The sequence below is a fragment of the Pelophylax lessonae genome, assembly GCF_965119305.1.
Source record: "Pelophylax lessonae genome assembly, chromosome: 6".
In the NCBI taxonomy this organism is placed as follows: domain Eukaryota; kingdom Metazoa; phylum Chordata; class Amphibia; order Anura; family Ranidae; genus Pelophylax; species Pelophylax lessonae.
In genome coordinates this window covers 304,062,473-304,076,011 of record NC_138773.1, presented here as the reverse complement: position 1 = coordinate 304,076,011, position 13,539 = coordinate 304,062,473, and the positions used below count along the sequence as shown (strand labels likewise).

At 45.1% G+C, this 13,539-nt stretch overlaps 1 protein-coding gene across 1 annotated transcript in view; it reads left to right on the top strand.

The window, feature by feature from the left end:
- Positions 1-13,539, top strand: part of LOC309558749 (sterol 26-hydroxylase, mitochondrial-like) — a gene marked incomplete at its 3' end in the record, with an annotated part of 95,537 nt that overhangs the window by 21,857 nt on the left and 60,141 nt on the right. Inside the window, exon 6 of the mRNA XM_082261796.1 lies at positions 2,835-2,916. Coding sequence (XP_082117922.1) covers positions 2,835-2,916 — 82 coding nt within the window. The remainder of the gene's footprint in view (positions 1-2,834; positions 2,917-13,539) is intronic.

Below are 13,539 nucleotides of genomic sequence, written 5' to 3'. Positions count from 1 at the left end.
GTGACGCACGCGAAATGCGTTGACGTCATCAGCATGAAGGCGATGCGTTCCACCCTGCTCTCCACGTAATAGCTCTGCTTATTTTCGGCGGTAACCTCCCAGTTACAGACGCCGAGAAGACGGCGGTAAAGGCCAGTACCTGCGGCTGCTGAAGCGCCTCTTTGAAAGCAGTTGATGATCGCTCCTAAGGGTAAATGTGCCACTTACGGATGGGGGTAAGGAGTTCACATTATTAAGCCGAATAAGGAACTTAAAGCAGTTGTATCCTCACCAGAAAAAAAAAACAAACCCTGCAGGACAAAGGCATAATGAGCTAGTATGCATCGCATACTAGCTCATTATTTAATACTTACCTTGAAACAAAGCCCCGACACGGTCATCCGATCACCGCTGAGGGAGCTGTCATGTGCCTCAGCGTTTCTTCCTGGTTCGACGGCTCCGGCACTGTGAGTGGCTGGAATTGCATGCGCGCAGGAGTTACTTACCGGCAAGGAGCCGGCAAAGAGCTCTGAAGGTCAGCGGCTGCATGCAGGGCAAATATCTCCTAAACCGTGCAGGTTTAGGAGATATTAATTATACCTACAGGTAAGTCTTATTATAAGCCTTACTATAGGCTTACCTGTAGGTAAAAGGTAAAAAGCAATGATACTTCCACTTTAATACTGACGGGGAAACCCACTATCATTATCTAAGGCTATCATATATGTTGAACCCTGCCCCAAAGAACTGTTAAAGCCTACAATCCCAAGGAAGATATTACAAGCGAATATACAAGTAAAACCTTGGTTTGAGAGTAACTTGGTTTGAGAGCGCTTTGCAAGACAAGCAAATTTTTAAAATAAAATTTGACTTGATATAAAAGCGATGTCTTGATATACAAGTAGCGTCATGTATAATAAAGAAGAGAGGAGCAACATGGTTGATGATTAAAACAGGCACATCTAAGTATGCAGGCATCCGGGCTAAAGTTATCCACATAGACCATCCTCTGCACAGCCATCTTCATCATCCCTTCCCCGCTGCACTCCAAGAGTGATTCAAAGCCTCACTTTCAGATCACTCTACTGCAGGCTATTCTTCCCGGTCACGATTGCAGACTGACAGTGGTGAGAGCCGGTGGTTCAGAAGATCGTCTATGTGGACAGCTTCAGCCCTGATGCCTGCATACTTAGGTGTTCCTATTTTAATCATCAACCATGTGAGTTGCTAAATGTTGAACCTTCATTAAATATAATCATATTGCTACACTTAAAGGCGCCTCTCATCTCTCTTATATTCTGTAGCTCTGCTAGATTTTGCTTCTAATCCCCTTGGGAAGGCTGCATATTGTGGATGGACATTTTATGGTTACACAACCTATCACATTGCTATAATCTTTGTATATAGACTATAAACTGAAGGACTTGTGGAACGAATCATCTGAGTTTCCATTATTTCTTATGGGGAAATTCGGAAATTCGCTTTGATATACGAGTGCTTTGGATTACAAACATGTTTCCAGAACGAATTATGCTCCCAATCAAAGGTTTTACTGTACTTCATGTCTACAACCTGCCTGTCAACCTGATAGCTGTATATTGCTGCCGCTGGGAAACAATGTGACTGTATGTAAGGGGTCCATTATACTGAAAGTAATCAGTTTAAAAACTTTCCAGAATATTGATATAGAGCAGAGGAAATCATTGATATCAATCTGGAGACACATTATAATGACTGCATCATAGTACTGTTTTGGAACTACATCTAACTAGAACAATGCCAATAAGAATGTGGAGTATTCTACTTAATTGCCCCTATCTATAGATAAGATCACTGAACTATGAGCTGGAGGCTACCTTGCTGGCTTTGATTTGTGTCATCTTGGATGGGAAATATTCCCCAACTATCTGGAAGCTTATCTAGCTATGGGGAGCTGTTCTATATGCGATAATTAACCTATTCCTGGCCAGAATTGAAGTGATGATCTGAATATGTGACTATGCTAATTAGCTAGATGTAGATTTTTTTAAATTTTTTCATGATCATATAGGCCAGTAACAAAAGGTTTAGATACGGTGAGCATGGATGGACGCATGAGGCCCGTTTATGCGCTGGTTGAGTGACCGCTATTTTTATTTACGTGTGCTACCACTGGGTGTTTTAAGGTTTTTGCCGGCTGCAATTTAGCAGCTGGAATTTGTGTCAGTCCATTTTCAATAAAAGTAATTTAGCATATTTATATCGGTGTTGAGTTTCAACCACTTTAAGGACCCATTCACATCTGCGTGTTCTGGAATCTCACGAAAAACCCAAGTCACACTTACAGAGCCATTTAATTGGCAATGGCACCCCAAACGTAGCTGAGATATGTATGTTTTGTCTCACAACAAGATGTACAACAAACATGCCAAAAAGCCAAGGAAAAAAAAAAACATGTGAAGCTCACCACCCAAAAGACGCAGGAGCTTCTTTTGATACACTTGTTGCATGTAAGGCCCCTTTCACACTTGTGCGACTTGTCCTGAGACTTGGGACTGCAGTCGCATGACAAATCGTACCCCATGCTTTCCAATGTGCGACTTCAAGTCGTAGTGACTTCGAAGTAGTCCCTGCACTACTTTGTTCTGAGTTTAATGCGACTTGAGGTCCATAGATTCCACAGGCATTGCTTCAAGTCACGTCGAATTTGCATCAAAATCGCGCGATTTTCAGGTAGCACAAGTCTGATAGGGGCCTAAGACCTCCATTCCATCCAAAACGAAAAAGTTTTGCCTTTAGTTATACCTAAGGCCTATATATTCATTTATAATCCAACACAGATAATCAAATACTTTTTCTTTTTTAATCCCATGCAGGCTGTATCCTCCCGTGGCTGTCAACGGAAGAATGATCTGCGAAAGTGAGGTCGTCATTGGTGACTATTGGTTTCCGAAAAAAGTACGTTACCTTACCTGCACCGAGTTTATAACAACAGTTTATTCCTTGCATTGAGCCCCCCCCCCCCCCCCCCTCGTGTTAAACAAGAAAAAAAAAGTTCCCATGCCAAACAATCAGATTTCATCATTTCTCTAATGCAGAATCTGGTTGCGTTGAGTATAGACATGTGCGGTTCGTATCGTTCCGAATAAATATTTGGACAAATTTTTCATTATTCGGAGATTCGGATATATCCAAATCCCCGAATTACAGTGCAAACATATTTTACCAAATTCTCAGAATAACTAATTGAAATTTGCCCAAATTTCCGAAATTCTAATTGAAATTTGACTTTAATTTTCCATCTAATTCAATTCAAATTCAAACTGTAAACATATTGTTGAATTCAAAGACTGTTATTAGAGTACCATTTAGAAATAATTCAGTTTGTTGTTAAGCCAAAGATGATTTAAAGAGTCATTGTAATCATTGGATGAAGATTTTTCTTTTGCTCGTTCACTTTGCAAGTGTAAAATTGATAAAAAGAAACCAGTAATTGATAAATAAACCAGTAAAATATAAATATTTGCATTTGTAGCTGACATTATTTTTTCTCAGCTGGCTAAAACTTCTGCACAGTATTTTATATAGTAAAATGTTGAAAGTAAGGCTGGCCATACACTATACAATTTTCTTATTCAATTTCCTTTAGATTTACCTTAAACTATGTAGTGCAAGGTCCTGTCTGATTACATACAAATTGAAAGTGTTTAGGTTTGACCCTATATTACATGGTTTTGGTAAATCTAAAGGAAAGTTGAACAAGAAAATTGTATAGTGTATGGCCAGCCTAAGATAATACTTTTATTAATTAGAAAATGTCTCATATTTTGATATATATATAATTGTATTATTTATACAAACAAGATCAATGTGTATAAATCACAATCAGATGTTTGGTTAGGGTCCTTTCACACGGCCGCTCCGTGTGTCTGCAAATCATCCTATTTTTTTGCGGATGATTTGCGGACATCAATGTAAGTGAATGGCACTGCGGGTGTCAGCGGAATACCATCCGCTGACATCCGATTTTCCTCCTTTCAGTTCTGTTCCGTTTTTACGAATGGAACAGAACCCCATTTTTCCATCCGTGTAAAAAACGGAAAGGAAGGAAAATCGGATGTCAGCGGTGTCATCCGCTGACATCCGCAGTGCCATATACTTACATTATGTCCGTATATCATCCGCAAACGGATGGGATGATATGCGGGCACACGGAGCGGATGACAGAAATGTCATCCGCTCCGTGGACAAAAAAAAAAAAGTCCTGCAGCGGACTTAAGCAGCGGAGCGGCCGTCTGAAAGGAGCCTTTCTCGGCTGCCGCATTCGAATAGACAAAATATTTTCGATTCAACCAATTCTGAATGTATCCATTTGAACAGATTGAATCGAGAAAAAAAAATCGGTAAATTCAAAGAAAATTTTAAAAATACTTTGAACTAATTCTGAACACGAATTCCAAATACGTATCCCAAATATGAATTGCGAATACGAATTGAACGAATCAACCAAATTTAACGAAACGAAATGACCGGATTAATGAATCTAAACGAAATGAAAAGAAACAAATTTTTTCATCATGCACATGTCGAGTTTAGTATATGATTTTCTGTAAAGCTGGGTTCACACTGCTGTGCAGAGCAGCTCACAACAGGGGTCCAGTGTGTCCCTGTTCTCTGTTTTAGGGACGAATCAGGCACACATTTTTGGCTGGATTCGAACCTGAAACAAACCAGAAGACGCACAGGACTGTCCTGCAAACCGCTCTGCAGCCGTCCCGAAGCGAGAGCCAGTCACAGTCTCTTAAATGCGAATTGGATGCAGGGAAACCCGCATTCAAATCACACTAGTTGGAACCCAGCCTAAAGGAGCAGTCCAACCAAGTGATATTTCAGTTCTAGGTGGAGCTGGAGGGGTTGAGTCAGCCCGTTACTTCTTACATGCCTTGGATAACCCAACAACAAGATCTCCTTGATGCAAGTATCAGCTCTGATCCTGCTTATTTAGGAGTTTAGGTCCACAATTTGTTCCACAGCTCCTATAGTTACATTCAGGGCTGAACTGGAAATAAAAACCAGCACTGGAAATAATTTCATACCAGCCCCATAGCATTATTATACCGGCCCAACAGCATAATGTCATTATTTTCTTGTTCATAAAAGGGAAAACCATGCATTTTAAAGCACATTTTGAAGAGTGTATTATATATACATATATATATATATATATGAGTGAGATATGAAAGCATATAGGGCATTTTAAGAGCAAATGCTGGGTAAAAGTGGTAAAAGTGCGGACATGGTACAGGAGGACGTGTCAGAGGCTGCGGACATGGTACAGGGGAACATGTCAGAGACTACAGACACAGTACAGGAGGAGATGGTCAGAGGCTGCAGACAAAGTACAGGAGGAGATGGTCAGAAGCTCCGGACATAGTACAGGAGGACATGTCAGCGGCTGCGGACTTGGTACAGGAGGAGATGTCAGAGACTGCAGACATGGTACAGGAGGTCATATCAGATGCTGTGGACGTGGTAGAGGAGATGCAGAGGCTGCGGACATGGTACAGGAGATGCAGAGGCTACGGACATGGTACAGAAGGAGAAAATTAGAGGCTGTGGACATGGTACAGGAGATGCAGAGGCTGCGGGCATGGTACAGGAGATGAAGAGGCTGGGGGCATGGTATAGGAGATGCAGAGGCTGCGGACATGGTACAGAAGGAGACATCAGAGGTTGCGGGCATGGTACAGGAGATGCTGAGTTTGCAGGCATGGTACAGGAGATACAGAGGCTGCAGACATGGTACAGGAGATGCAGAGGCTGCGGACTTGTTACATGAAGAGATGTCAGAGGCTGCAGACATGGTACAGGAAATACAGAGGCTACAGGCATGGTTAAGGAAATGCAGGGGATGCGGGAATGTTACAGGAGACGCAGAGGCTGCGGACATGGTACAGAAGGAGGCAGCAGGCATGGTACAGGAAATGCAGAGGCTGCAGGCATTGTACAGGAGATGCAGAGGCTTTGGGCATGGTATAGGAGATGCAGGGACTTCAGGCATGATACAGGAGATACAGGGGCTGTGGACATGGTACAGGAGGAGGCAGCGGGCATGGTACAGGGGATGCAGGGGCTGCGGGCATGGTACAGGAGATTCAGGGGCTGCGGGCATTGTACAAGAGATGCAGGGGCTGCGGGCCTGGTACAGGAGATGCAGGGGCTGTGGGCATGGTACAGGAAATGCAGAGGCTGCGGGCATGGTACAGGAGATGCAGGGGTTGCGGGCATGGTACAGGAGATGCAGGGGTTGCGGGCATGGTACAGGAGATGCAGGGGTTGCGGGCATGGTACAGGAGATGCAGGGGCTGCGGGCATGGTACAGGAGATGCAGGGGCTGCGGACATGGTACAGGAGATGCAGGGACTGCGGGCATGGTACAGGAGATATAGGGGCTGCGGACATGGTACAGGAGGAGGCAGGGGCTGCAGACATGGTACAGGAGGAGGCAGCGGGCATGGTACAGGAGATGCAGGGACTGCGGGCATGGTACAGGAGATACAGGGGCTGCGGACATGGTACAGGAGGAGGAAGGGGCTGCAGACATGGTACAGGAGAAGGCAGCGGGCATGGTATAGGAGATGCAGGAGCTGTGGGCATGGTACAGGAGATGTCAGGCTGCTGAAGGGTCTTACCAGGCCGTGATGAGGCGCGCGCTACCGCCGGACACAACACCACTCAATCCCAGTTGACGCCTTCTGAGGGGAAACGCGTCAGGTTGAGAAGCCACGCCGTCACTTCTCGCGATCTGCGCTGCAGAGTGGCCACGAACATCTGTTGCTGGAAGTTTTGTGTCTATTTTATCGTTTCGTCATGTAAGTGCCCCATTTTATTTCAATAAAATGTTTATCTGGGATAATGCACTATTGCCTGCTTCTTCCTTTTCCCCGCTGTATCTGTGCTAATCTAACCCAGCATTGACACAGTGAGGGGAGCAAGCAGGAGCTAGTGGAATGTGGAGAGTGATATATCTGCACTACCAGGGTCCTGGAGTTTGCGATTCTCTTATGAATATCCAGCATTTAGCACATGGCATTTAATTATCTGGTAAGAGTCCAATCCCTATTTATTCCACACAGTGATTCATCTGGTTTGTGGGAAGACACCCTGTTCCACCGAACCCTGCTTTTGCTTTGGTTGTTTTTTGATTGCATGATATACAGGAGCTGGTAAGGGTACTATCACAGTATCAGCTGTCACGTGGTGTTGTTGGGGGAATCGGAGTCTGTGAATCCACACCTAACTCACTTTCTTTATCCTTCATCTTAATGAAGATTCATTAGTCTTATATTCTTTTGGACTTTTTGGACTTGATTTAGGGTCCATTCACACTAGCGCGACTTGTCAGGCGACTTGGTCGCCTGACAAGTCGCGGTCGGTCGCCTGCCATCGATTAGCACAGGACCAGTTCTAATAGGAGCGACACAAGTTGCTCCGACTTAGAAAAAGGGTCCTGTACTACTTTGGGGCGACCTGGAGGCGACTTGCATTGACTTCAATTATATGAAGTCCCTGCAAGTCGCGCCGAGGTCGCCCCAGCAAGTCGTGTCGCGCCAGTGTGAATGGGTGCTTATGTGGAGTTTTATGTATATGTAATTTGACACTGTGTTGTCCTACATTGTTCACACTTATTTACATGTTTTGACGTGCACCTAATTTACATACAGTATTGAGCGCACTAATTGCATTTTCCTTTATTCTTATTCACTCCAATACAGTTGGAGTCCTAGTTGCAGCCACTGTAATTATATAGTTTTGCGCACCTTAGTTCACCCAAATAAAGAACACCCCTGCTGCCTTACATTTAAAAATGGCACCACCTGGCGCCATTACGTCACTGCACATGTGCCCGCCTGCCCAAGAATGGCCGAGCCCTTACGGGCCCGGCCTCAGCCATATTTTTTTTACGGGAGCTGCTGCCCTCAAAGCAGCCCCTGTGCTGGCCTACCGGGAAATTTCCTGATATCCCGTTAGGCCAGTCCGGTCCTGGTTACATTCTCCAGAATAACAAATAGATGAAGTATCTAGCAAGAATGGAGGAAACCACTCATAATGAGCTCTGCAGTCCTGAAAACTCAGCACAGTGATCCCACCAACAAAGTTCCCAAGAGTTATTAAAAGATCAGGAGAATGGAAGTCGAAGGAAAAATGTGCGAATAAATGGCTTACCAGAGAAGCAGTGGGAGGAAGTAGTGCGGGGTCTTTTTAACCCTATGTTGGGAAAAGGGCCCACCAGAAACTTGAAATCCTGACAGAGTGCACAGGGTGGGAGGATACCAAAGCTAGGCTGGGGGTGCCCCAAGAGATGTGATCGTGAGGTTTCACTACGTAGAAGAAAAGACGATAATTATGGAAAAAGCCTGGAATTATTCTGGGATTACTTTTGAAGGAGCAAATCTACAGTTATATGCTGATACGTCGACTGAAACTCTGGCAGGAAGGAGACTCCTTAAACCTCTGATAGAACAGCTGCGGGCCTCTAATATCTCATATCGCTGGGGGTTTCCGGCCTGCCTCAAGGGGGAAAAGATGGCCGCACAGCGGTTCTGAGATTCCCAGAATATTGGAGAGAATTTTGTAGCAAACTGAATCTACCACTTTGAACCCTGCTGGGGTGGGAAGAGATTCCAGACACACCAGTGATGCCGAGGGAAGAACGGTGGTCCTCGGTGAAGGGGGGTGGGGAGCTGAGAGGAGAGTGGGTGGATGGGGGAGGGGGGGAGAGGAGGAGGAGGGAATGTGAGGAAATTTGGTACTTCCTGTTCCTTCCTCTTTCCTTCCCTCTTCTTCTTTTTGTTTTTCTCCTTCTGGTGGTGGCGGTGGGGTGGGGGGGGGGGGGAGAGGGCTAAAGAGCCTGTTGGTCCAGTGGGTGAGGATGGATCAGAGCATTACAGTGGTTGCCCCCTGGGAAGGCATGGACAGGAGGGGACACATGGCTGTGTGTCACCAGATCCGTACAATGAATAGGATCTGGACAATCATCCAGTCCTCCGAAGGGATAACCTCATTGGGAAGGGTGGGAAGGGTGTTGGGATGGGGTTGGGGTGGGGGGTTCTTCTTCTTCTCTTTTTTTTTATCTCTAGAAAAAGATGTGCTCGCTGCTTCTTTGGTTGCCCATGGCTGTGGTAAATCTAGTGCCATATAATTGAAAAAATATATTCGTATGTGTGTACCTATCCTAGTGGGCGCACTAGCTACACAACCCCCCACAATGGCCCACAGGCCCGGAGTGGGGATGGAGCAAGTAGGTCCACCATGGACAGGAACACAGAAAAGGGACTTGTAGGGATTTTTTTCCGGTACCGGCGTACTCATTAAAGATAATGAGGTAGTTTAAGAAAACAATTATCATTTATTGAATTTTACAAAAAAATTACAATATTAAAAGCACAAGAGAACATAAACAGACAAGAACTTGACATTAAATCAACATAAAATTATACACATTTCTGTGAGATTTTCCCGGACCTCCAATTAGATGATGATCATTAGTGATGGACGAACATCGGCCAGGACGGTTCGCGAACGCCAGCCGCAAATTTTCTCAAAAGTCTGCGAACCGCGGAGCCATGTGCCGGCATCCTGGGAGCGCCAGATGTGACTTACATGGTTGATGGCTCGCTCCTGATACATTTGCAGTCTGCTTTCTACCTCTTGTGCAATGCAAGTTCTGCCTGCCTCTGCTCCCTATCTGCTGGTCCATCTCTCCCTCTGAACTCCCTTCCTCTTCCTCTCTTGTGGACACCCACGTGACGTCCATAGACTCGTCATCATCCACGTCACCTTCCCCACCACTAACATTCGAGATCTCGGAGTAGGCAGCAACAGTGGGGACCAACCTCCTTGGGCTGATCTGGGTACTGTCGTCAGACTGCTGAGTGGCGGCTGTTGCTACCTCCTCTTCCTGATCCGATGCCAACAATGGCTGCGCATCGCAAACGTCTTGTGATGGATCGTAAAATAATTCCAGTGACTCAAGTGGAGGGTATGTGGTGGTGGTGTCTTTGGGGGTGCACACAGCAGAGCGTGAAGATTGTGCAGATAGAGAGGATGAGGAGGGTGCAGAAGAGGAAGGCTGAGTGACCCACTCAACCAAGTTTGGTGCGTCCTTTGTCATAATTGCACACGGCTTTTGAAACTTCACAGTTAGGCTCCGGCCTACTGCTCCTGCCCTACCCCCACCACCCCTGCGTACGTCTCTGCCTCTTCCTCTGCCTGTCATGTTTTTTAATTACCCAGTGACAAACGTCTCTAGAGAATCGCAGTATATCTGGAAAAAGGTAGATAACACCCCGCTTCAATCTGTGGTATTGGGGGGCCACAGGTTTATCACACCAGTTCTACAAATAATTGGCCAGTATCTGTTGTCACTGTGTGTAGCACAGTTAACACAGCAAAAGAGGCCACATTTTTGCAGGACTAAAATACAATCTTAGAAAAGTATACTGTTAAATAACACCCCACTTCAATATGTGGTATTGGGGGGGGGGCACTGGTTATATGAGGCAATATTGAGGCAATATTGTTGCAGGACACAAATACACTTGTAAAAGTATACTCAGATAACACCCCACTTCAATATGTGGTATTGGGGGGGCCACTGGTTTATCACACCAGTTGTTGAGAAAATTGGCCAGTGAGTTTGGCACTGTGTGTATCAGACTTCACTCAGCAAAAGAGGCAATATTGTTGCAGGACACAAATACACTTGTAAAAGTATACTCAGATAACACCACACTTCAATATGTGGTATTGGGGGGCCACTGGTCTATCACACCAGTTCTACAAATAATTGGCCAGTAACTGTTGTCACTGTGTGTAGCACAGTCAACACAGCAAGAGAGGCCATTTTTTGCAGGACTAAAATACACTCTTTGAAAAGTATACTGTTAAATAACACCCCACTTCAATATGTGGTATTGGGGGGCCACTGGTCTACCACACCAGTTCTACAAATAATTGGCCAGTAACTGTTGTCACTGTGTGTAGCACAGTCAACACAGCAAGAGAGGCCACATTTTTGCAGGACTAAAATACACTCTTTGAAAAGTATACTGTTAAATAACACCCCACTTCAATATGTGGTATTGGGGGGCCACTGGTCTATCACACCAGTTGTTGAAAAAATTGGCCAGTGAGTTTGGCACTGTGTGTATAAGACTTCACTCAGCAAAAAGAGGCAATATTGTTGCAGGACACAAATACACTTGTAAAAGTATACTCAGATAACACCCCACTTCAATATGTGGTATTGGGGGGCCACTGGTTTATCACACCAGTTGTTGAAAAAATTGGCCAGTGAGTTTTGCACTGTGTGTATCAGACTTCACTCAGCAAAAGAGGCAACATTGTTGCAGGACACAAATACACTTGTAAAAGTATACTCAGATAACACCCTACTTCAATATGTGGTATTGGGGGGCCACTGGTTTATCACACCAGTTCTACAAATAATTGGCCAGGGAGTTTGCCACTGTGTGTAGTGTTGCTGCAGAAATGCTCAGTCTCACCACCACACTTGTCACAATGCTGCACAGTGCACAATAATACTACTAATCCACTATAATATCCTTTCTACAAAGTATATTATACTGTGGATTAACCCCCTCCCCCACCCCCTTTTTAGTGCACTGCACAGCAATACCAAAAAATTGCAGCCCTTTAAATTACTTTTGTGGACATTAACAGAGCGATTTGTGTCACTGCTGATGATCTCTAACTGCCCCTACAGCAACCACTGGATACCTCTCCCTATACTAAGACTAAGAGACTGTAATAGACCCTATAACGACATTGGAGCACTTTAAATGACTTTTGTGGACATTAAAGCCCCGTACACACGTAGCGATTGTCGGCTGTAAATATTCGGCCGGCGAACGATCGGCCGATTGCCGGCTTGTTAGTATGATGCTTCTGACAACCGACAGCGAATTTTCGGCCGAACAGAATCTGGCGTGCAGACTTTAAAATTTTTGTTGGCCGTCACCAGAACGGCAGATTGTTCGCCAGTCAGTACAGAATTCGGCCGACAAACAGCAGATTAGCAAGACTGGGCATGCTCAGAAAAGAAAAAACACACGGAAAGTTAACCATCACATGACATCACTTCTGCAGTCGGCTGTTGTTGGCCGACAAAATTCGTGTGCAGTCTTTAGCACTTTTCAGCCGACAGGACAGCACCGGACAAAAGACGGCCGATCGTTCGGCCGACATTCGGTACGTGTGTATGGGGCTTAACAGAACGATTTGTGTCACTGCTGATGATCTCTAACTGCCCCTACAGCAACCACTGGATACCTCTCCCTATACTAAAGAGACTGTAATAGACCCTATAACGACATTGGAGCACTTTAAATGGCTTTTGTGGACATTAACAGAGCAATTTGTGTCACTGCAGATGAAGATCTCTAACTGCCCCTACAGCACAGACTGAATAACCTGTCCATATACTGAAGAGAGACTGGACCTATACCGAAATACCAGCCCTGAAAAGGACTTTTGTGGACATTAACAGAGCGATTTGTGTGACTGCAGCCGATCTCTAACTGCCCCTAAAGCAACCACTGGATACCTCTCCCTAAATTCAAAAGATACTAGTAGACCTATACCGAAATACCAGCCCTGAAAAGGACTTTTGTGGATCTTCACAACGCTATATGTGTCTAGCAAACTCTCCCTGATGAGCACAAGCAAGTTCTCCTTACACTGGCAAAAAGTGGAATGTGAAATGGCCGCCAGGTCAGGTCTATTTATAGGGTAGGGGGACTGTCCATGTGCTGGAATGTTTCAATTGGCTGTCCCGTTCCACCTGATGGCTGTGTCATGGAAAGTGGCTGTGTCATGGCTGTGTCATGGAAAGTTCTCGCCAATGTAAACAAATATGGCCGCCGCGAACGACGCCATGTGTTCGCAAATTTGGCGGGTAGCGAACCGCAAGGCCATCTCTAATGAACATCACCTAATTGGAGGCCCAGGAACCTCTCACAGAAATGTGTATAATCTGATGTTGATTTAATGTCAAGATCTTGTCTGTTTATGTTCTCTTGTGCTTTTAATATTTTCATTTTTTTTTTTTTTTAATTCAATAAATTATAATTGTTTTATTAAACTACCTCATTATCTTTAATAAGTACGGTACCAGAAAAAAATCCCTACAAGTCCCTTTTCTGTGTTCCTGTCCATGGTGGACCTGCTTGCTTCATCCCCAGGGCCGGATTAAGAGCATCATGGGCTTGGTGCTGAGGATTTTGAAGGGCCTTAAGGGCCGTGCCTTGGCATGCACCCAGAGGAGGAAGGGTGCAGCCATGCATGCCTAATTCCACATGGGATGCTGTCTCTGAAGCCCATAAACACATCCATGCATCGGCAACTGTACCTCCTTGTCCGGCCTTCGTGCTGTGTGGGGAGGTTCTGAGGGAGCTGCCTGGGGAAGCGAGCATAGAAGCCAGACTTCTGTGTTTACAAGTGACAGAAGAGCGGTAACAGTGAATATGGCCAACCCGGGGCCTATATAAAAGGTAGGGG